Here is a 24,083-nt window from a genome sequence, read left to right as displayed (position 1 = left end):
GCAGGCTGTGGGTCAGGGAGGTGGCAGCAGTGCCATTCCATGGGGGCTCAGCCCTCCTGCAGTGCCAGCTGTGCTTCTGCTGGAGCAGGATCCTGGACAAGGCTGGAGTTTTCCTCTGGAGCTCCAGGGCTGCTGGAGATGGGCCTGGGCTCCCTCTGGGAATGCAGTGGGGCAGAAAGCTGCTCCTCTGGGAATGCAGTGGGGCAGAAAGCTGCTCCTCTGGGAATGCAGTGGGCAAAGGCTGCTGTGGTGTTGCAGGAGTCAGATTGGATCCAGGTAGGAATGCTTGGCTCCTGCCCTGGGCACAGCATCTCCCCATGGGATGCTGGAATTTTCTCAGCCATGCAGGGACACTCAGTGGCCATGGACAGAAGAGATCTCCTGGAGGGAGGATTGGCTGTGGGAGAGATAAAGAAAAAGCTGCCCCATGGACAGCAGAGAACTGCCCCACCTCTGACAGGTGGGGATAGAACACACACCCAGCCACATCTTTCAACCTAAGACACATTCCCTGGGAATGAATTGTTGGATTCTGTTCTCCATGGCTCACTGGGCTCCAGAGGATGTGACGTTTTATCTGTCACCAGCTGGACAACTGATTACAACCTCATTTTGTGCCATCCTCCTCTGTTTGGAGGAATCTTTCTAAACTGTAAATCAGCTTTGACTCTGCCCTGGTGCACAGAGTTGCTCTGTGGTGGTTTATTAAAGTTGTAACCATTTGATTTTTTATTTGTTGTTTTGTTGTTGTGCTTCAAGGAGGGTCTGGAGATAACTGCTCATCACTCTGGGGTTTCATTGATGCTCTAAGATCTTCCCCCCAACCCTTTTTTTATTCTCATGTCTCAGCAGTACATTGCATAAATGATGAGCTCTTAGTAAACCTGGAGTAAAGAGTTGGTGCAGAACAAATTCACCAGTGAGATATAAAGTGAGAGAAGAATGAAGAAGAGTATTGGACAAGAAGCCTTTGGGAAACTACAAACCAAAATTGTTATATTGAAATCAATACTGGGGCTTGACCTTTCTGTGCTAGTGGATACTCTAAAACTTCCTATTGATTTCTCTTGTAATGACATGTTTATTCCAGTTTCCTGGCACACGTGTGGAGAACAAGGGGGAAAACAAAACTATGGATTTCTTTGCAATATTCATTTTATATTTCAGTGAGGTAAAGGTATGAGGAGCATCTTAATGTATCTTTAGTTCATATGGGGAGTGAATTAATTGTGGTGAAAACTTCTTCAAAGCATTCTTTTCCTCCTAAATGATTATTTTTTCCCAGGTAATCAGCTATGTTGAATTGGGAAACCTGCTTTTTCATGTAGCATTGTCCTCAGGGGGGGCAAAAAGCTCCATTTTAGGAAATAGTTGTTATTTTGTCTTCTGCCACAGGGATCTGTTGGTATTGTTTGAATTAAGTGGGAAAGGAGTCTGGAAAACTCCCATCTTCTCTGCTGCTGACAGTCAGAGGAAAAGCTGGGAAAACTCTGAAGCAATGAAAGTGATGATAATTCTTTTGATTTGGGATAGCTCAAAAATAAGAGTTTAATATCTCCTGGCAAGGGAAGCTGCACTGGTTTGGTAAAACCAGAGATTCTAATCAATAATCACATCAAGGAAGGCAATTTTATAGGGGCAACTGATTTTATGAAAATTTAAAATAAACCCTTTTTCCTTCTGTTGGAGTTCTGGCTGCTGAGAATTTTAGGTTTTCTGTGCTGGCAGGCACTGACCCCCAAGAGAACACTGCATTGACCTGAGGCCGTGGAGAAGCTTCCAAAATGGAATGGCAGAACTGGGATTGTGGGTGTGGAGTTAATTAGAGGTGTGTAATATCACAAAGTAGAAAACTTAAGAGTTTAGGGTTTTAGAATATAGTAATATATGCAGAGCTAAGGTAGAAGCTTTAGGGCAGAGGCTGGTCCTTCTTCTCCACCTTCTTCATGGGTTTGGGTAGTGTTTTGTAATTAGACAGAAAAATGCCCATTGTGAACTTAGAGTGAATAGTTACTAAGTTAAAAGTGAAAAATAATTTAAGTATAATTTATTAATTAAATTATTTATCCTTAAAAGACCTCATAACAAAAGATTGTTAACCATTTTGTACCTTACTAATGAAGAACTGCACAACTCACTACCTACAAAAGTATAACAGAAATAAGAAATAATAAACACCTAAATCTAAACACAAGCTGTGATCTCAAATACCTTAAATCCCAAAACCCAACATTTAATGAATCGTGTGAGGATAAAAATATTAATTATTAATTAATTATATTATTACATAATATTAGTATATAATATAATTATATATTATATATTCTTATTATATTATTTAAACAACAATATTAATAACATTAAGAATAGTAATAATAATGATAATGATGATGATGATAATAATAATAATAATAATATAGTTAGGAGGAACCTAACTATAATAATAACTTTAAAACTTAAAATTTAAAAGAAAAACCTTGGAGTGCCAAAGGGCCCCTTTAGCCTCAGGACTGTGGAGGCAGCAGTGGATTTTGGCCTCCTATTTTTCCTTCCCAGCCATTCCATCTCTCCAACATTTTTTCCCCCCTCTCCCAGCAGACACTTCCCTTGTCTGATGTCAAGCTCAGCAAAAGATTTTGCTGATAGCTTTTAGCTGTAGGTGGTGCCTGTTGATTTTTTTTTTAATTAAGATTGGGATTAAATAGTGATATGGTGTTTCTTGTTTGGATTCAGATGTTTATTAGTTCTTATTTATATTACACTCTTTATAAGTTGTGAGTTCTGTAGTATTTAATAAGTTAAAAACGGAGACGTATTTCTTTTTTTATAAGGTTTTTTAAGGATAAGCTGTTTAATTAAGAAATGATACTTAAATAATTTTAATTTTAATAATTAACTACTTGTGTCTCGTTATGTGTATTTTTTAATTATACAATATAATAAACTCATGAAGACGAAGGTAAAGAAGAAGGACAAGTTTTGCTTTAGAACTTCTGTCTTGTTTTATATATATTATTATATTCTAAAACTTTAAACTCTTGATTTTTTATTAGGTGATATTATACACTCTGTTTTAAACTATACACTCGTAATTTTAGTTTTATCATTCCATTTTGCAAGCTTTTTTTACAGCTTTAGGTCAAGTGCAGTGTTCTCTTGGGGGTCAGTGCCTGTCAGTACAAAAAGTGTAAAATTTTCAGCAGTCAGGGTTCCAACAGGTGCCTTTTTGGGCAGCCAGCTCTTCAGACCAAGAAAGTTTAGTGTGTGATTTTTACCTGCAAAATGTCAAGGAAGCATAAAAATGTTTATGAAGTTGGGAAGTATCAAACTGCCTTAGAAGCCTGTTCAAGTTTTATTGTTTTCAGTGAAAAAAGGTATTGTTTTCAGAAGAAAAAAGATGTTTGGCAATGGCAGAGTTACCCTCCAAGATTTCCTGCTCTGATTCTCCATTAATGCCATTATGTCTTGCTCTCAGGATATGGAGAGATGAATCTTGGAGATGGGAGGTGGAAATTGGAGAAAGCAGAGCTATAATTCACTCCTGACTTTATAAACCCCAATTTTCAAGGGCTTATTTTTCACATGGATTTTAAAACCTGCCATCTCAGCTGACAACTTGGATACCGAGGTTCATCTTGATCAGTTTATTTTCAGGAGAGATGGGAAAATGACTTGCAGCTAGTGAGAGAGCATCCACAAAAATAATCCTGCTTCATAGTTTCAGATTCAGGTAGGAAAGAAGAAAACTATTCCCCCCCCCGGCAATTTTAAACAAACCTTTGCTTTCAAACTGCTGAGCTCTTTCATTTTGAAAAGCAGCAAACGAGCAGCTGAGAAACACTTAAAAATAGTAATAATAATAATGATACTAATAAAAATTTTTCCTAACTGTCACTTCATTTTAATGGATAATTAATGTTGTCGTAATTCCAGGACTGCTTTTGCAGATCCCAAGGGGAAGGATATTAAGTTGGAAAGTAATTTCAAGTAGAGTTATGTGGCTAGCTAAACATACACAAATTATGTAAAGCAGTTTTACAATTCTAACTCGGGTTTTCCGTGCCCCTCTGGCATAAAAGTGGGAATTTGCTCATCTATTTTGCCTCTATATAATACTGATCTAAATGCACATATTTTAAAAGCAATGGCTTTATGAAGTGTAATTAAAAATCCCCTCAAACAACCTGCCCCCCTTTCTACTCACCCCTCCTCCTTCCAACACCAAACACTGCCCCAACAACACTCCCACAACTCAGGAATCTGCAAGAAAACTCAACCACTGACAAGAGTCACTGTCCTTGTTGCTCTGAGTGTTCACAAGCTGTCCATGGAAGTGCTGTTGATAAATTGAATTAATTGGAGTAAGTTGAGTAGATAACTGAGATTTGAAATGAGTCTTGGATCTTGCTGATCAAGGACTGGCACATAAAATCACGTGGCCAGCCATTAGCAGGGATTTTTCCTTTGACAGATGTTAGGCTGGGGTTGGAAGGCAGCTGGGAAAGGCAGAGGGATAATGAGGCTGTTCTGCTGGATGGTGTGGCTTGGACTGAGTGTTTGGGTGATGTGCCAAGTCTGGTGTTTGAAATAGGGGCAACTGAGGCAGTGATGGTTATGTGGGACGAGGTGGAAATGCTTAAAATTGTATTTTAAGTGTTTGCTTGGGCTTGAGAACAGACATCATGGAATTATGGAATCATGGGATGGTTTGGGTTGGGAGGGACCTTCACGATCATCTCATTCCACAGGGGCAGGGACACCTCCCACCATCCCAGGCTGCTCCAGCCCCAGTGTCCAGCCTGGCCTTGGACATTCATCCAGGGGCAGCCCCAGCTGCTCTGGCAATTCCAGCCCAGCCAGGAATTCCCAATTCCCAAGATCCCATCCATCCCTGCCCTCTGGCAGTGGGAAGCCATTCCCTGTGTCCTGTCCCTGCAGGCCTTGTCCCCAGTCCCTCTGCAGCTCTCCTGGAGCCCCTTTAGGGCCTGGAATGTGCTGAAAGCTCTCCCTGGATCCTTCTCCTCTCCAGGTGAGCACCCCCATCTCTCCCAGCCTGGCTCCAGAGCAGAGGGGCTCCAGCCCTGCAGCAGCTCCATGGAATCCTCCAGATTTGCTCCAGCAGCTCCAGGGGCTGCTACTGTTGAGGGTCCCAGAGCTGGACACAGAACTCCAGGTGGGAGTTCAGCCTGAAGAAAGATATCCCTGATCCCTTCCCCTCCGTGTCTCTGCTGTGGAACACGTTCCAAACCCATGTGGGAGTTGTGTGACAATGTGGGATGGACAAAGACGAGGGAGGGGTTATTGGGATGGGAAAAGGTCAGTGCCAGCTCAGGGATCAGTGCTGGAATCACTTCACTGTTCTCAGTACCGTGTATAATGAACCAAGGGCTAATTTATATTCATGTATGGCAAATGTTAAGGAGGAGCAGTCAGCCTGAGGAAGAAGTGGATATGGAATAAAGCAATGGAGTTCTCATTAAATTTAATAATGTGAAGTTCAAGCATAACTGCTCAGAAGTGTGATCTCTTCCCTCTTCTGCCTGTGCCGGAGTCACAAGAGCTCTTGGTCACTTGTGATGGATTTGTCAGAGAGTTTTAATGATGCTGGGTCTGGTGGGTAAAGTGGGGCCAATTTGGTCCCTGTCGTCACATTTGACTGGTTTTGCACTAAGGCCTCATGAAATGATGATAACTCTGGGTTTAATGAGCTGTGTGATCCTTTTTGAGTTCATATATTCCTGTGATCTTAAAGCTTCAGCATTTTGGGTTTGGATTTGGAATCTTGAAATCATGGAATCTTTTAGGTTGGAAATTCCTTTAAGACGGAGTCCAGCCATTAATCCAGCACTGCCAAGCCACCACTAAACCACATCCCCAGGTGCCACATCTTCAAGTTGTTTAAATCCCTCCAAGGCTGGGGATTCCAACACTCCCAGGGCAGATGTGCCAGGGGCTGGACAATCCTTTCCATGAAGAAATTTTCCCAGTATCCAAGCTAAACCTCCCCTGGCACAGCTTGGGGCCATTCCCTCTCCTTCTGTCCCTGTTCCCTGGGGTTAGATCCCAAATTCTCCCCTAGCTGTCCCCTCCTATCAGGGAGTTGTGGAGAGCCAGAAGGTCCCTCCTGAGCCTCCTTTTCTCCAGGCTGAGCAACAGGAGCACCAAAAATGTGAAGGCAGAATGTCCTTTTGATACCAGGGCTTTCAGGTGCAGAAAAATGATATTTTCTGTTAATTACTTGCATGATCTGAAAGGTTTAAAAGTGAATTTTTCGAACAGTTGTTAAGAATGTGGTTGCTACTAATGTTAGGAACAGCTCCTGTCACTTGTGCTGTGCAAAGTCTTATGTGAGTGGAGAATAATGTTTTTAATGAGTGAACAGTGGTAGAAACTTCAGTTTTGAAGAACTTCTTTGTGTTTTCAGAGACTTGACCTTCCAGATAATTTGCTTCCCTATCTCTGTCCTTAGTTACGTGTTTGTAAAAATCAGATGAACTTGAGGTAATTTCCCCGACTTTGCCGACAGGTGAGATGGAGTCGGAGAAATCTCCATTTCACACCTCTCAGAGCTCAGCTCAGCTGGGAGATGTTCTCCTGACATCTCTCATATCCTTTCAAATTCCTCGTCAGCTCCGCCGATTTCCAGCCGTGGCTTTCCGCGGCACATCCCGCGTTCCGCTCATGAAATATTGAAACTCACAAACATCGTTCACTCATTAATATTGCAGCGTGGCCTAAACTCATTGCTCAAAACATTTTTGGGATCTTCTGCGAGCCCGTCAGGAGGAATTAAGGAGCTTGCTGGGGTCCAAGAAAGCAGAAAACCTCCTCGTGTTGTATCTTATCTCCAGTTGGAGAGAGTTTTTGGGTTCCATATTGAATGATACCTCGTTAAATTTTTCCCTGATTCATAGAGGACAGGGTGATTTTCCTGACAGTGGACTTTGAAACAGGGAATATTTTGATTTTTGCTAGGTTGGAAGTAATGAAAAATGACACGGTTCATGCTTTAGGCTTGAGTGAGTTTATGGTGGAACGTCACAGATCCATCAGATTGTGTAGCTTGGAGACTGTAATAAAGATAAAACAACTGGCAAGTAATCACTGCCCCGAAAAAATAGCAAAAAGGAAATGCTTCGGCTTTGATAGTGTAATAAATTTCCAATATCTGAAAATAAGGGCTGGAAATGACAAATCACTGTATTTCTCTAAGAGTATTGTTTGCCAGTTTTGGATTTCTGTGGATTCTTGATTAATGGAGAATAAACCGTGAAGTGGCCATCAAAGCACAAAACTAATATTTTTCAGCTTTTCTCAGTGTGTTGCTGTTGTCTCTGAATTAAAAGGTGCTTTTTTCTTAATTAACATCTGCAGGTGTTTTTCAAGAACAACAGAAATGGATATTTTGAAGTAAACAAAAGAGGGAGTTCTTGTGGATTTAGAATTAAATTACTCATCTTGTTATTGTGGCTAACAGGGGTCATGCTGGGCATGAGGAGAGTCCTGGGCCATAAATCCACATGGCAAAATTAACAATTTGCTTTTCTTGAGCTTAATTAAAAACTAGATGTGAAAAGGATGGGAACTGCTTGGAGTGCAGCAAAGTTTTATTAATTTGTTTTTTTTAGAGTGTGTTTTTGTATTTCTTGTGATACAGAAATCCTTGGCCCTCACAGATGCTGTCTTTGAGCCTGAAATTTCTATTTCTGTGTTTCAAATTCTAATTTCTAATTGGAAAGTGGAGCCACTTCTATATTTGGCTTCTCTTATCCTGTTCGACTTGATATGATGGCTGTCAGTTATTAATTTTTAGTCATGACTTAATTGAGAAATTATTTTTCCTCTTGTTTTGCTTTGTGTTTTTATGTTGTTATTGCTTGATTTTAAGAGATGTGGGTTAAGTGGTTCAGTCTGTTTTAGATAATGCACTGAAATATTTGATAAATTCACAGGTAAATTCTCTTGTGCTTAATCTTGCATGTAGGACATTGATAGTTCAAAAGCTGTACAATAACAAATGCCACATTCCGTGCTCTTCTAGAAAGAAAATAGAGGAATAAAAAGATGGAATGCAGAAGCAGAAATATTATTTTGGTGAAGTATTTTTCCTTTGGTCTGAAGCTCTGCTGGAGAAGAGTTTGGAATGGGTGGTTTGATCACATGGATTTGATTTCTGTACCTCCTGCCCACATCTCAGAAAATCAAATTTAACAAAACCTGGCTTTTTATATATTTATATTTTAAATCGATTTTAATTTTTTTTGTATTTATATATTTTTTTATATATGGGAGTATCTTCCAGAATTCTTTTTGCTTGTTGTTATGTAATTGCTCCTTGAGGTGATGTGGTGCCTTTTGTGTTCAACGTGAGCCAAATCTGATCTAGAGGTGGAATGTACTGCAAACATTCTTTTGATTAAAGTGACTTCAGGACTAAAACACTCAAAAATTTGTCTTAACAGTGGAGCCTAAATATGACAATATGATAACAAAACTACTCAAATTCTTGTTATGCCCCTCCGACAGGAATAAATCTTCTGAGATCCCTAAATCCTGGGTGATTGGTTTGTCAGGATTTACCCATCCTCTTACAAAAAAATACAGATATATAGATTTTCTTCATAGCATTAAGTTAAGAGCGTTGACGTTCTCAACGACAGTGCTGGGGAAAGGCAGGAATTGTTGCTTTTTTTGTGTTTGTTGTGTGCTATAAAGCAGTTGAGAAATGAAATACTGTGAAGTGTTAACGCAGACTTTAACTGGAGCTGCTTCTTAATGCTTGATGTGTGTTTTCCAATAGCACCATGAGAAGTGATTGCCTTGCATGCCACACTTCATTAAATCAGCCACTCCACACTTCTTAAAGCAGTATTTCATAATTATTTAGAAGGATTTTATTCAAAAAGATATCAATTGTGTGGGGAAAATGTATAGCCAGCAGGCTTTTCTGCTGCTTCAGCAGCTTTTTTAACATCCTTTCTGTATAAATGATCAGTGTAATGCTCTCTGTTGTCTGGAGTTCTGTGCTCAAACACAAGAACCATTAACTTGAGCCTTTATCTCTGCTGTAATTAAAAATGTCCCTTGAAAAATTCCTGTGGAATTCCTGGAGTAGTGACAAGTTTATAAATATATATATATATACACACATACATACATATATATATATATATATATATATATATATATATATGTATATATTTTTTTTTTTCTTTTTTTTGCTTTTGCCTACATAATAATATAATTTATTACGGTAGATCCAGCTGATGTTTGCCTTTATTTGGTACATGCTGAACGCCAGGAAAATGAATTTGTAATGCCAAGGAAAAAACCCTACTGGAGGTTGATGCAGGCGAATTGTTTGCGATCAGCGGGATCTGGGAATGTTTGTTTCATTAAGCTCCTACAAGCCACCCAATTATGGAACTCAAATAAATGAAAATTACTTCAAAATCCCGCTTATTTTGTTAAAAACTCTGCTGAATTTCAATCAGTTGAGATGGCTGTTTAGGAATTTTGTTTTGGGAGTAAAAACTGCCCTAAATGAAAGTTTGGTGGATGCTTGAGGAATTTAACTGGTTGTGTTGTGCAAACCTGGTCACACAAATGTGGGTGAGAGTTGATAAAACAGAGTTGAAATTTTTGCTTGAAGGTGCTGCCAGGAGCCGTCTTGGGCATTAAAAAGTTCCTTTTTGGCCTAAATTGTATAAAATTTGATAATGAAATAGTGTCATTTTCTTTTATAGCAGAACACCCTGCAAGGAAAGGGAAAGGGAGGAAAAAATCCAAACAGTAAAATGCATTTTCTTTGACTGAGGTGACTTGAGTGACTTGATCTAGATTTAAATGAGAGATTAGGGAGAAGATCTAATTTGATGTAAAAAAGAATTAAATATAAATATCTGAGTATTGTGGGGTTGATTTGTTTTGGGGTTTTTTGGGTGCTTTTTGTTCATGAGGTTTTTTTTATTTTTTAATTTCTCAGCATTTATAATGTGGAAAGTTTTGGCTGCATTTTTCAGCTATTTTATCTGTAAAATATATCTCATATCTTTTAATGACTCTGCTATGTACAGCAGCATAAAGAAGAGACATTTTTAAGGGAAAACCACTTGCAGGAGGTCAAATCCAAGAAGGATGAGGAAGGATCTTCCTTCAGTCTCGGGAAGCATTAAATGCTCTTTGTTGCTCACCAGAAAAAGGTGCTGAGACTGCTATTTTGACACTTTTTTCCTTTTTAGAGAAAACATGATTTCTGCAATCCAAAAGACAGCCAGCATGTTTTGACTGTGCTGTATGAAGGATTGTTATGATTGTAAAAAGGATTTGTTATATCAATCCTGCTGGAGTAATTTGGGGGACCTTGGGAAATCACTTAATGGAATTTGGTCCATGTCTGCATAATCTGACTTTTTTTTTTTTTTTTTTTTTTTTTTTTTAGCTGGAGTAATTGAAGATGCAGCTTAATAAACTTTTATAAAGATTCCCAGTTGGTTGCTGCATTTCAGAGGGTTTGGAGCTGAGCACTGAAGTAATACATCTTGTAATTGTCTTTTTTCCTCCCTACCTCACTTAAATGTATTCCCTGGGGAAGAATCTAATGTGCTCTAATGCTGGTACCTTTTACAAAGTGACCCGACTCATTAGGATTTGTTCTCCAGAGCTCCCTTGACAACAGATAAATGCACTGAGAATATTGAAGCTTCCTCTCCATCACTCTTTCAAAAAAAAAAAAAAAAAAAAGAAAAAAACACCAAAAATCTATTTGAAACCCAGTGTTTCATAGCTCTATTACTGCTCTGAGTTCCATGCTCGGTGTCACAACACACCAGTTTTATTCACTGAGTGTTTCCATGAAAATGAGACGTGGTGTGCTTGTCTCAGGTACTCCATTGAAGGTTCCAAATCTGTTTATGGCTTGTGACATAGAAATATTGAGAATTTTCCGTGCCTGGAGTTACTTTTATTAACTCTGTTCCAACAAGTTCAATAAACTATTTTCTCTGCTCCTCTCAGATCGCTGGGAAAGGTTGATGATGGTTCTTCGATCTTCGTGGAGCTTGGGAAATGGATGAAGTCCTTGGGTTTATGGTGTATTTAGAGGGAGGAAAGCACTTCCCCAGTGAAGGAAAGCTTTTAGGTGGAAACTGAGTGCCTGCTTGGCTGCTGGGAAAAGGATTTTCCTGGAAAAAATGGTTCCATAAAACCAGATGAAAACCCAGCTAACCAACATTGTTCTCTGCATCTTAAATAAAATATATTTAATTGAATCAGTTTTAATTTCTATGATTTAATGAACAGTGATGTCAAAACTTGTAACTTTTGTGTATTCAGATTTTGATACTTCAATTTGAAATAAACTTCTAGATTCTTTTAGTGATTATTTGTATTTAAGTGTCTTAAGAAGCCAAGAGTAAGAAGAATTTTTGTGACATCTTTTAAAGTGACTTGTCTACTTTGAAACTACATGTGGAAAGTAGATTTTGAATTTTCTCTCAGCCTAAATCTCCTTGCACCTCCTGTAGGTTGAAACAAGAACAAATGTACGTTCGGGATGAGTTTGGCAAGCTCCTGGAACGGGAGAGGATCTCCTCAAACGAGCACCTGACTCGAGCCATCCTTCGGGAGAGAGCGGCCACAGAGGAGGAGCGGCAGAAGGCTCAGCGCTTTGTGAGTCCTCAAATGTTGGGAGGGGTGGAAGTTTGACAAGGAAGTTTCACAGCTATGTGTGCTTGGCAGAAAGGTCTCTGAATGTAGAATTTGAGAAGGAAACAGAGATGGAAGCGAGTTTTGATATAGAAGAATAATAGATGTGCAAGTTGAGCATTGCTGAGCCTGTCTTGCTGGACAACTAAGAAGGCAAAGGTTAAGTCGAGTTGGGAAGAGGTTTTATGGCTTAGAGCAAAGGATAAGCTGGCCACAAACAAAAAGATGTTTTTACCAAGCAGAAAGACACCACAGGCAAACAAGACATGCTGATGTGGCAAGCAGAAAAAAGTTCAGTTATCTGGCTGTTAATTTTCACTTGCTTCAGAATATCAAAGTTAGCAGCTGTGTCATCTCGGTTTTGATCAGTCCTCCTGGTTCCATCTGTGAAATCTGCAAATACCTGGTGGTTCTTGGGTGCAGGTTTGTTACCACCAAACAGATCTTTTCCATTTCCACTGTGGCTTGCTCATTCTTTGAAATGCGTACTCTAAGATTACCAAGAAGAATTTTCCACTGCAAGAAAACTGAAAAAGAACTTTGAGCTTAAACTGTAACTCCTGTGACTGGATAGCATTGCCCATAACATGGCAATGCCAGTGGTTATGACAGGCTGTGGGTGAGAGGAAAGGGATACATTGGTTGATCATGTAAATATGGCAATGCCAGTGGTTATGACAGGCTGTGGGTGAGAGGAAAGGAATAGGTTGGTTGATCATGTATTAAGATGCCCAGCAAAGAGAAATGCATCATGCAATGGAAGCAAAACTGAGGGGTCTTCAGGCTTGCCTACAGCTGGAGCTGACAGCTGTAGGTGTGGCTGTGTCACCCAGAGGACTGCTCTAACATCTTGGATACAATAAACTGCATGTTGAAGAGCCAAATGAAGTCCCACATCTCTCCTCTCAGGCTCTTATTTTCAGATATTTACAGAAATCACAGATTTTCCAAGCAACTTTCTCCTCAGGCTATTGGTAGAAGAGGAGAACAGATCTCTTATTTATTTTCTTTTTTTTTTTTTTTTCATGGCTAGGTAGCAGCGAATCATTTTATTTTGGTTAAATAGCCTTCTTTTAAGGGGTTTTGCTGCTTGTTTCCAACTTTGGAACCAGCTCAGTGAAAAATTCTTTTGAATAATCTCTCGTTAGAGCTGATGTATTAAACCTTCCTGACAAGGAAATTGGAACATATGGTTGGCTATTTTCCTCAGAAAACTGACATTATACAGTTCAGTCCATTTCAAATGTCTGACAGATTTATAACTTCCTCTACAGAGTGTTTGCTTGCTGTAGTGAGTCTCTATTGACTCTTCTTTCTAACAATAATCATTGCTGTCTGAGGTGGGAATATGCTTTAAAAACATAAATATACTTGAGTGTGAATACTAAAGAAATCATTATTTTCAAGGCAAAAAGTTTAAAATACTTAATGTGAGCATTGCTGTGAAAATAAATGGGAATTACTTATGTCAGCAGCAACATAAATATTTGTTGGGCTCTCTAAATCTGGAGTAAAATCCAAAGTTTTTAAGGTTTATGGGTTGGTATCTTTGTAATCAATCACTTCAATAAGCAATAGCTTTGTTTCTGCTGTGGGATTTAAAATCTGATGTTCATGTTATTTTTCCAAATCCCAATTTAAAACCAAGCCAATTCCACCCCAGTGCTGGTATTTTTTCCAGCCATTTCTGGATGCTTTTTCACCTCTGTGGTAACGTTATTGTTGAAGAATAATTTCAGTGTTGTAAACAAATGTTGAATATTTTGTCATTGTAAAACATGGGAACAAAGGAGAATGGAAAGGAATTATGACCAAGGTACAGCCTTAGTTATATGCTTTAAATCCTTGGTTTCCTAATGTTGTGTGGGAGAGATAAGGGTTTTGTGGCCTGGAGCTAATGAGGAGCTGAAGATTTATAATGGAGACTATTATTTGCATAATTACTGGGGGTTTGCATCTTTTTCTCCCTGTTGTGGTGATTTTGGGAAGCACAAGCTGGATTTCTCCTCAGCCAAATGCTCGAGAAATTCCTTATTACAGATATGAAACTGCTTTATTTAGTTATTTTGCTGGTTAATTTTCCACTTGCTTCAGAATATCAAAGTTAGCAGTTGTGTCATCTCAGTTTTGATCAGTTCTCCTGGTTCCATCTGTGAAATCTGGAAATACCTGGTGGTTCTTGGGTGCAGGATTGTTACCACCCCAGCAAATTTGCCATTTCCACTGTAGCTTTTTCTTTCTTTGAAGTGTGTACTCTAAGATTGAAAAATAACAGTAAGGTTTTGTCTGTTTCCTTAAAAATGAAAATATTGAGTAATTCTCACTTTCCTATAAGTCAGCTCCTGTATTGTCCTTTAACTGGCCAGATTTTATTTCTTTGGCTTCACTGCTTACCCTAACCTGTACATTTATTTCCTCTATCAAAGCTGAATTCAAAATCTGTACCACAGGGAAATGTATTTCTGTGTATTCTTTGTCAGGTACTGTGAAGAATTCTGTGTTCTAGTAAACTGCTACAGCAGGTTTGTATTTTATGGAGCCTAGGTTTGATTTGTCAGACTCTTCTTGGAGAAAAACAAAAGTGTTCCTGCAGTGTCAGTGGCAAAATAAATTCCTTTGCTGCTGCTAAATTGTTCAAATAGAGTAAAAGGAAAAGAAATTATGGTGAGGAAGAAAGAATTTGAGTTTTCCTTTGTGAAGGGTGCTAATTCAGGTTTTAATAAAGAGATGTAAAATTAAGTCACATTTCCCATTCTTGAAGAATTTGAATACCAGCTGCTGCTTATAATCTCAGAAAGAAGAAATTTATAGTGTTATCCCAAATGTTAGAATCAGCTTTTTATACAAATGAGGGGGAAAAAAAGGATGAAATTATGTGTTAAAAAAAAAGGATGTGTGTGTGTTTTAAAAAAAAAGGGTGAAATGATGTGTTAATACCTGAAGTAGTTTTGTGCTGTGACATGTCCCAGGACGTGCCCTCAGTTCAGGGGGGGGTGGCAGGTGGGATGTCAGCTCCTGCAAAAACATATTTTGGGGCGATCCAGAGGTTTGCAAAGCAATAATTCTGACATTTTTGGCAGCAAATGTAGAAATTATTGTTCAGAGTGACATTTCCAAACCCTGGAAATCCCTTGTGGGGTCAGTGTGAGGATTTAATCAACTCTTGGTGCTTAACTCAGCAGAAATTAAGGCAGCTGCTGTCGATTCCTGCAGCAATCCTTTACATGCCACTGGCTTTCCTCATCCCACAGATTTGGGGTTGTGTCTTGGAAAAGTGATGCTCTCCAGGTGCTGGGGAGGTCTTGGATCTCCTCTGGCTTCTCCTTCATCTCTGGCGGGGGGATATTTGATCCTGGAATGAGCTGAACCTGGAAGAATGAGGTGGGGAGGCCCTGGCAGAGTTTTCCCAGAGAAGCTGTGGCTGCTCCATCCCTGAAGTGTCCAAGGATGGGATTTGGAGCAGCCTGGGACAGTGGAAGGTGTCCCTGCCCATGGCAGGGGGTGGATTGAGATGATTTTTCAGATCCCATCCAACCCAAACCATTCTATAATTCCAAGATTATATTTTTTTTTTTTTCCCTCTACTTTTCCCTCATCTTCAGGGCTGTTCCTGGCTGTTTTCGGGGCTCCCAGTACGTCAGAGGTGGGTGCAAGGAGTGCTTTGATGGTGAAGAATTTATTTATTTTCTTCTTTTCTCCTTTTCTGTTGTGTCAGTGCAGATATGAGCTGAGGCAAATACTTGACAAAGCCATCCTGCAGCCCTTTCCAAATGCAGCCAGTCTGCTTTATGACAACTCCAAAACCAGCTCCTTTGAGGAAATTGCAGAGTCTGTGTGGAGGGCAATTGTCAGGGGGGCAAAATGAGAACTGCTTGAATTGGCCTTGCCACCAAACGAGGTGGTTTTGTTCCTTTAGCTTTACTCACTTTGGAATTGTGACATTTGCAAAGCATCTCAGTGTGATTTCAACCAAAGGACAAAGTGCATCGTGTGCTTGAAGTCAAGAACTGCAGCTGGTTAAAAATACTTCCTTTTTTTCCACACACTTAGTGTGGATATGATGTTTTTTTTCTGCCCATTCCTCTTGAAAAAGGGCTTCAGAATAAATCAAATCTTTTATTTCAGTCCAGCCATAAAGAATTTTGATGGTGGTTTGGTTCTCTGCAGGAAAGGGTGAAGCTGAAGGTCCTTGTGATGGCTCCAAGAACACTTTAATTATATTTCATCACTTAGACCTGTTCTCTGCCATATTTATTATTAGAGATTTTTGCTACAAATCTAAAAATTGGGCCTGGTTGAGTTGGGCACAGTCTTGTAGAGTGGCTTTCAATGTGGTGGCTTTGCCATAAATAGTTTATTGATGTTCCATCACTTGAGTCATTATGAAAGTCAGGGTGAGACGAGGAGAATATGGAGTAGAAAATCAATAGTTATCCAAAGTGCAAAGGACCTGTTGTATTTCCATCTCCTAATAATGACCTGGAGTGTACTGTGAACACATTTGCTCCTCTGTGTGGACTGAAACGAGTTGTCATTAGGAGCCTTTATGTTAGAAAATGGTTTTATTGAGCTGCCAATGACATTAAAGTCTCATTTCCCTTTGAAGAGGCACAGAAATATTGTTCTGTTCATGTGCTGGAACCAGAACATAAAAATTTGATTATTGCTATCATTAGAAGTCTGTATCCATACTAATACAATTACATCTATTTGCCCATGTGTTGTTCCAGGCTTTCACTGAAGCACCTGTTTGAGAGTGAAATCTGGTGGTGCTGAGGAATCTCATTGTTTTGTAAATTACTTTCTGCACAAGAAGTTCTATGAAAAATTCCTCGCTCAAAAAAAAAATCAATTTGGTAGAAGTATCTTTATATTAAAAAGCACTCTTTTTTTTGCAGTTTAGGTCACTGTGATAATCAGATTATCGGAGATTTTTTTTTTCCCTGGCAAAATCCTATTTGAGATGTGAAGTTCTTTTACTTGTCTGAGCCCTGAAATCAATAGACAAAATACATTCCTGGCCATATCAGAGCTGAAGTGTGTTGAGTTATGTGAGGAGGAAATCTGACCTGTTGTCATAATTGAATATACAGGTTGTTAAAATCGAGTCTTTTGCCCCTCTGTGCCTGAACTGGTTTGGTGTTTTCCCCATCACCCAGGAGTGACTGGTCCCAGTCAGTGCTGGGCAATGACCTCCCCTTTGGGGTGCATTTATTTTTTCCTGTCCTCAATTCATTAACTTTGTCATGAGGACGTTTCCTATTTTCCATAAACAGATTAAATCCTGACCCTTCCTGCTCTTTCCAACCAGGCCTGGACAAACCATATTTTAAGGATGACTTCACTAGGAAATACCAGGGGGAAGAATTAAATGAGTTAAGGCATTAGCTCTCAGGAGAAGAGTCTGTTTACAAACCTGCAGTATTTATTACATACCTCATTTAGCTCATTCATCATTTTAATAGAAAAATGAATCTTTTTAGATGATTCTGAAATAATTTGAGGTAAACTACACAGCCTGAGGCAAAACAGGATTGCTTGGTGCAGGGAGGGCTTTTGGAGAAGTAAGCACAAGCAGAGACTGTAATTCACAATTTATGGCAGTAACAATACTAAAGGCTTGTATTTGAACATGAGATTTAAGGTTTGGGAAGCACATGGTACAAAATTAAATCTACTGACAGTTGTTTTGTCTCTTGTTCCTCAGTTTTATAATTTAGAAAATAGAAATTTTTCATGAAACCTCCTTGAAAGTGGAGATTTGGGGAGTTTCACTCATGAAACCTTATTTAGTCCTACACACATGGGTTTTTTTGTGATGATTTTATGCCTTGGAAGTGGCAGTTTTGTTGCAGCAAAAGCTCTTTTTCCTATGGGCAAACCTGGATTTGTTTGTTCCTGTCCTAGAAGACAGGAGGAAGAAGGTATTTTGGAATATTGAGGATGGGAGCTGTCTTTTTTTGTGTGTTTTGTTTTGGGGGAAAGAAATTTGGTTGGTTTTTGGAGAAGGAAGTGGGCTACAATGAGCAAGACATTTATATTTGGAATATACACGATTCTACTGCACTGACTGCACTCCTATTCCTTGGAATAAACAGAATATTGCTCCTTTGGTTTATGTCTCTCCTGGCACACATTCCTTCTTCCTCTCCCTCTTTTTTAGCATTTCTACTGCAGCACTAAAAGGTTTGGGATAGAAATTCAGGTTTTTGGGGTAGGTCTTTCAGGGGATCTTAAACAGGTGATGTGAAACTACTGTGTGAGCAAGAAGTTCTTGCTAAGCACATAAAGTTGATAATTTTCTCCCCAGTAAGAAAAGGGGTTGCCTGTCACATATTTGCAAATCATGAATGATTTTCTTATCTGGCCTTAAAGAAGTGAAGGCCCATTGGATGAAAATTAATTAATAAAATTAATAAGTGAACTGTTTTCCCCCCACCTTGATAGAGGAAAACGGTAAAAATAATTTAAAATAGTCTGTGGGTGGTGCTGGAGTTGGAGTCCCAGTATGATTTATCACATAAACTGGTAAATAAATGTTTTATTTCCTCTCTGAAATTGCCGTGAAGGGCCTGGGAACCACAATTTGCTTTTTCCTGGGTCTCTCTTCTGTCCCTTTACAATGCCCATGCTGACATTTAAAATATTTGTTTCAGTGGAACAACAGAAATAATTTTCTCCTTCTTTCAGCATTTCACTTGGCAACATGTTATAGATGTATTTTTTAATAATTTTTCTGTGTAACAGTTAATGGCTTTTTTTTACCTCCGTGTCAAAGTTTGATAGACAAGAAAACCACGGCAAAATGAGACTTTTGAAGGCAAGCAAAGTACAGAAAAGGAGCATTTATTCTCTTTAAGCTTTCTTTTTGAATGGCAAATGTGTTTTGATAGTCAAGCAGCATTTAAAGCGTGTTATTTTTTAATTCTTATATAGCAAACCCCAAGATATTTGACTGAAGCAAAATTAATCACTGTGTTATTTCGGCATTCAGATGAAGATCTAGTGCTTTACAAAGCCTGCTGCTCCATCAATTTGTTCTTTGGGTTGAATTCAAATTGAGTTCATTTTTATAGATTCACTGCATAATACTCTGCTCTCTCCTCCCTCATTCATTAACCAATTTGTTCGTGCTACTCCCTTTTTATTGAACGGCAACAAAATTGCCCTGCTATCTCCCCAAATGAATATCATCATTCCTTGTCATGCATGGGCAAAAAGTGAGGCTAATAATCCCTTTTTCCACACACCTTCCCTCTTTCAGGGACAAGTCTTCCTTCTGCCCTGGAGGTAGCACGAGAGGAACGTTTAAAATCCCGTTCTTTGTCTATAAATATTCCAAGCCAGGCTCCTTTTGATTACTCGTGGGCCTTTGGAGCGTGTACACCCTGCCAGTTGTGTGACACAACAAAAACCACATCAAAGCCTTGTCAGGGCTTGTCCTTGTACATGACACGCTACAAATCCAGGCGAGGGATTAAAACGTGTTCGCTTGACACCGCGCTCGAAGCGCGACGCGGGCGAGGCTCCTCCACTCAACAAAACAATCGCCTGGGCCTCTCTTCCTCTGATTTTATTCAGTATTTCCTTGCTCTCTCATTAAGCTGTTTCTTGGGTAGGGATACATTCACTTCAGAGTGCTCTGGTTGTCCTCGTTTGGGTTGAATTACCAGATTTAGGTGTTTTGAGGGACAGAGGGATGGAAGTCATCAGGCAGTTTGTTTTAGGGCTGTTTTCAGGAGTGGCTGAGGTCACTTGGTGTTGAGTTTTTATCTTCTTTTTGACAGGGCTGGGATGAAATGTGTGAGATGGTATTTCTTGTTCGGACTCAGATGTTTATTAGTTCTTATCTGTGTCACAGTCTCACAAACCCTGAGCTCTACAGCACTTTAACAAACTAAAAATGGAGCCCCATCTCTCTCTCTACAAGGCCTTTTGAGGATAAACTGTCCAATTAAGAAATGACACCTCAATTATTTTCACTTTTAACCCAATAACCAACCACCTGTGCCTGCAGTGTGGACTTTTTTATCCAATTACACAAAACCACCCAAAGCCATGGAGAAGGAGGTGAAGAAGAAGGAGCAGCCTCTGCCCCAAAACCTCCATCATGCCTTATATCTATTACTATATTCTAAACCCTTAAACTCTGAATTTCCCACCCTGTGATATCACACACTTCTATCCAAACTCCACCCCCACAATCCCAGTTCTGTCATTCCATTTTGGAAGCTTCTCCACGGCCTCAGGTCAGTGCAGTGTTCTCTTGGGGGTCAGTGCCTGCCAGCACAGAGAGTCTCAAATTCTCAGCAGCCAGGCTTCCAAAAACTTGATTTGCTCAGCTTGGAGAAGAGCCTGAGGGAAGTCCCTTTTAGATGTAATTTCAAGTTTTTAAGGGTTTTTTAATATCTTCTTAATATCTTTTCATATCCGTGGCTGTCTGGAATATATTGAGGTGCTCAAGTGTTGTAGCAATAGGTGCCAATACAGTTAAAGCACGTGTACACAAGTTAATTAAAAAGGATATTTCAGGGAGAGGATGAGGAAAAAAAGTGGAATGTCATGGTGAAGTCTGTAGGTTTTGGGGGGGTTTTATACAAGTTTTAGGAAATTTTTCAGTCCTATCAAGTGTTACATAATCTGTTCTTGAGTAGCTGTACCACAGTGTGCCTGGGAGAAAAACTACTCTGCCTCCTTGTTTTTTAAAGAAAGGAAGAGTTTAATGTAAGGCTTAATAAATTGAGGATGTTAAAACACCCTCTTAGTTCAGTAATAAGAATTAATCTCCTGACAGCCCAGTCCTCGTAAGGCTGAGAGTCTTTGATTGCACTCAGCCCTGCGAAGTGCAGGGCGCTTTGGAGCTGGGAATTCTACCTCCTGCCAGGAATTGTGATCCTGATGGTGTTTGTGTGTCCAGTTGGGTGTTGGGGAATCTGACACAATACTACAAATGGAAAACAAAAGTAAACTTTGAATAATGTAAATAATATAATGATTTTAAGACAAAGAGGCACCTTCTGATGCCTTGAGAAGGCTGAGCTGGAGCAGAGGCTGGGCAGAGCTAAAGAACAAAGCAGGGATTTGCTTTGTTCTCCTCCATGGATCCACCTTGGGCAGCACCAGAGCCCAGCCAGGGCTGCAGCCAAGAGGAACCAAAATGGTCCCAAAATGCACGAGCGCTCCCGGGGGCTCTCACTGGGATCAGCTCTGCTCCATTTGCACCTTGCAGTTCATTGTCCCATTCCAGCTTTAGCCCAGGCACTCCCATCCTGCTTGTTTTTCTCTCTCCAGCCCACGCTGTTTGTGCTCCTGGGCCTGAGCTTTGGATCATTTGTCCTTGGTGCCCAGCTGGAGCAGGAATTGTTTTGTCTCCCTGCTCTGTGCAGAGAGCTCGCCATCCCATAATGTGAAGCTCAGACCCACACACTAAAGCAGCTCAGAAACTGAAAAACATAAAAGCTAAACCCTGAGGCGTCGCTTCCACTTCACACAAGTCCTGATTTCAACAAGTAGCCAACAAAACTTTAATTTTGAAAGCAGAAATTGGTTTCAGCTGTCAGTGCTGTGAAAAGTTTCACACAGGAGTGATATAGGAGAAGTTTGTCAACATAAATTTGGGGTGGCTGAACCAAAAGAAGATGATAATATTTCTTGTCTCTTTACTTTCAGTAATTTAGTTGACTTTGGAAAAGTCAACTAAAATCCACCCCTCTGATAACATAATAAGATACTGCAGTGTCTTTTTCTTAGCAATATTTGAATTCAAATCACGCTTATAAATAAATCTCATTACTTCTCATTTTCCTAATTATCATGCAGATAAACAGTGGGAATCATGACATTAGGATAAGTAAGTGGTTTATGATATTGCTTCAGAGGAAGAAAGTCTTGCTGTTCCCCCTTTTCCCCCCTTGGGCCATGCAGGAGTAATAAATGAGTAAATCTAGAGTAGTTTCTGATGGATGCTTAATGGGGCTGTGCTGGAGCCAAGGGCTGCTTTCTGCAGCAGCTGTCACAATTCCGAGTCATTAACACACCTTGAATGCTTGCATTTCCAAAATCAGGGCGTTTCAAATCCAAAAAGCCATGACTTTGAGAAAGGAGTTTGGGCTGCAGGCTGAGTGAAGTGCTGGGAGTGTAGAGCATGGAGAGTCTGAGTGTGAATTAAAATAATTCAAGTCATTTTGGAGGTTACAGGTTGACTTTCAAAATTTGTTTATGTCTTTAAGCCTGTGATGAACTCATTGTGTGACTTCTGCACCCTTTTTGGTGGTTCCTGCCTTTGGAGCCAGAAACTGCTTGGAAATCTTTTGTGAGGGGAGAGAATTATTGTGTGCAGCAATAATGAGTCATTTCCAGTGTATAAAACAACTGAAATATTCAAATATCCCAAATATTCAAGTCATGCCAGCAGACTCACAGCAATGGCTTCATGTACATAATATTTTGGAGTGAGGAAATACTTCTGTGGAATAACTATCAGGTTTTCTTGTAATGCTCTGGAAAGAAGGATAATTAGTGGGGGTTGTTTCTGCCTTCATAAAGGGACATCTAAAGAAGTGCTCAGATAAAGAGGTCAGCTGGATCTTTGTTTTACATCGTAGTATAACTCATGTCATATTTTAATTTTCCTGCTCACTTTTATCTGCCTGTTTGAAGCACGAGCAAAACTCCCAAACGCTCGTAGTTATTCCTTTTCAAAGTAACCATGTAGGAAGGAGGTACTGAACTTGAGCAAATCATTCTTTGAACCAACTACCTGCCAGTGAGGGAATGCAGAGCACAAAAATAGCAACCTTTGATCGGTCTGGAAAGTGAATTTTAAATTTTTCTACGAACAGACTTGACCTTGAGGAAAACAAGGGGATGTTGACCCTCAGCACATCTGCAGGTGACACCAAGCTGACAGAGAGTAGGTTTGGATGGGAGATTATGGAAAATTTTTTTCCTTGTGAGGCTGAATTGGATGTGGAGTATCATGGAAAAAGCTGTTTGTAATTATCTATTCAGAGTGCTGAGTCTGGTGCCCGAGAGTGGGTAAAGGTGATAAATAAATGAGATTTAAAGATTACAGAAGTACAAAGTTCAGGACTGAAGTTCTCCAGAGAAGAAATATCACATAAAATAACTCCTGAAATAATGATTTTACTGTGTTTTGTTGTTTTGATGTTGCTTGTTTGACAGTAAGTTTTTTCTGTTTTAAAAAACAAATTTTCCTTTTTTTCATCTTTCCAAAGTCCAAAGAAGTTCATATCATATTTTAGATACTGGGGAGAAATAAATAAGAAATAAATAAAACTCTTATTCCATGTGAACTGCTGGACAAACCCAGGACATTCTTAAAACTTCCCACGTTGTCCTGAAAACAAAAAATAGTTTTTACTGTTGGAATTGTGACTCAGTGCTGGTTTGGTGTAGGCTCATATCTGAGTTTTAATTCTTCTTTTTAAATGTGGCTATTTCTTTCTAAATTCTGCTCTTAAACTGGGGTTTTTTTGGGTCATGTTTCTATCTAAATTTTCCCCAATACCTCAAATCTGTTTCTTTCCATCTCTGCCAGCTCCTAGAGGTTCCTCTTGCCCTTGGTCACCCCAGTTCTTCATTTTTGCTTTCTTTTTCTCCAACTCTCTCCCTTTTTTTCCTCTCCTTCTGGAAGAACCACAAGATCCTTTTGTCCCTATCTTCAGGACAAAATTCTGCCTCTTTTCTCTGACGCCTGGGAGTTTCTTCATTCTTTATTTTAATTTTGTCCTCTTGGCCTCTACTGCCTGATGCTGCAATGTTCCAGAGTTGGTGGAAGGAATAATTGCTAGCAGAATTCCCTATAATCCCTGCATTCCTGAGAGGACTTTTTGTGTTCTACAAAGCTCTGGAGATCTCTGGGCTCCCTTTTTCTATTTTATTTTATTTTTCCCCAGGATCTTATGGACATGGTTAAGTTAAATTTGACTTCATTGGAGATAAAAGGAGGAAATGCCCTGAAACTGTCATGGTGGGCACATCTCTGCTGGCTCTAACCAGATTCCTTGGAAACTCCATGAATGCTGAAATTTCTCAGCAGAAGAAAATGAAATTCTGCTTATTAATAGTGAAGGGTTTTCTCTCTTTTTGACATGGATGAAATGAATTTGGCTTAGGCCCTCAGAACAGGTGGAGATGAAGCGTGGAGCATCTTTAACTCTCTCTCGTGCTTCTGGAAGTGTAGCTCGAGGGTCCGTGGAGTGGAAAATGAATGGAAAGTAATTTTATTTTATGGAGAGGGTGACACGAGGTTTTTGTACTGGTGGAACAGTAAGGAGACAACTGTTTCCTTTCCTAGTAGTTTTCAGTGCAAGTCTGAATATAACTTGGAAGGAAAAGAGGAGTTTTAAAATCAG

The 24,083-nt window shown here is 39.6% G+C and overlaps 1 protein-coding gene across 5 annotated transcripts in view; it reads left to right on the top strand.

Moving 5' to 3' along the window:
* Positions 1 to 24,083, top strand: part of CHCHD3 (coiled-coil-helix-coiled-coil-helix domain containing 3) — a 130,985-nt gene that overhangs the window by 24,222 nt on the left and 82,680 nt on the right. For all 5 annotated transcript variants that reach the window (XR_008430914.1, XM_053942577.1, XM_053942578.1 and 2 more), the window contains exon 4: positions 11,526 to 11,670. Coding sequence is in view for 4 of the 5 variants with exons in the window: in XM_053942577.1 (XP_053798552.1) it covers positions 11,526 to 11,670 (145 nt within the window). In the remaining variant the exon portion in view is untranslated. The remainder of the gene's footprint in view (positions 1 to 11,525; positions 11,671 to 24,083) is intronic.

Source organism: Vidua chalybeata, chromosome 5 (assembly GCF_026979565.1).
Source record: "Vidua chalybeata isolate OUT-0048 chromosome 5, bVidCha1 merged haplotype, whole genome shotgun sequence".
Classification (NCBI taxonomy): domain Eukaryota; kingdom Metazoa; phylum Chordata; class Aves; order Passeriformes; family Viduidae; genus Vidua; species Vidua chalybeata.
Note: the sequence above shows the minus strand (reverse complement) of the source record. Positions and strands in the feature narration are given on the sequence as shown.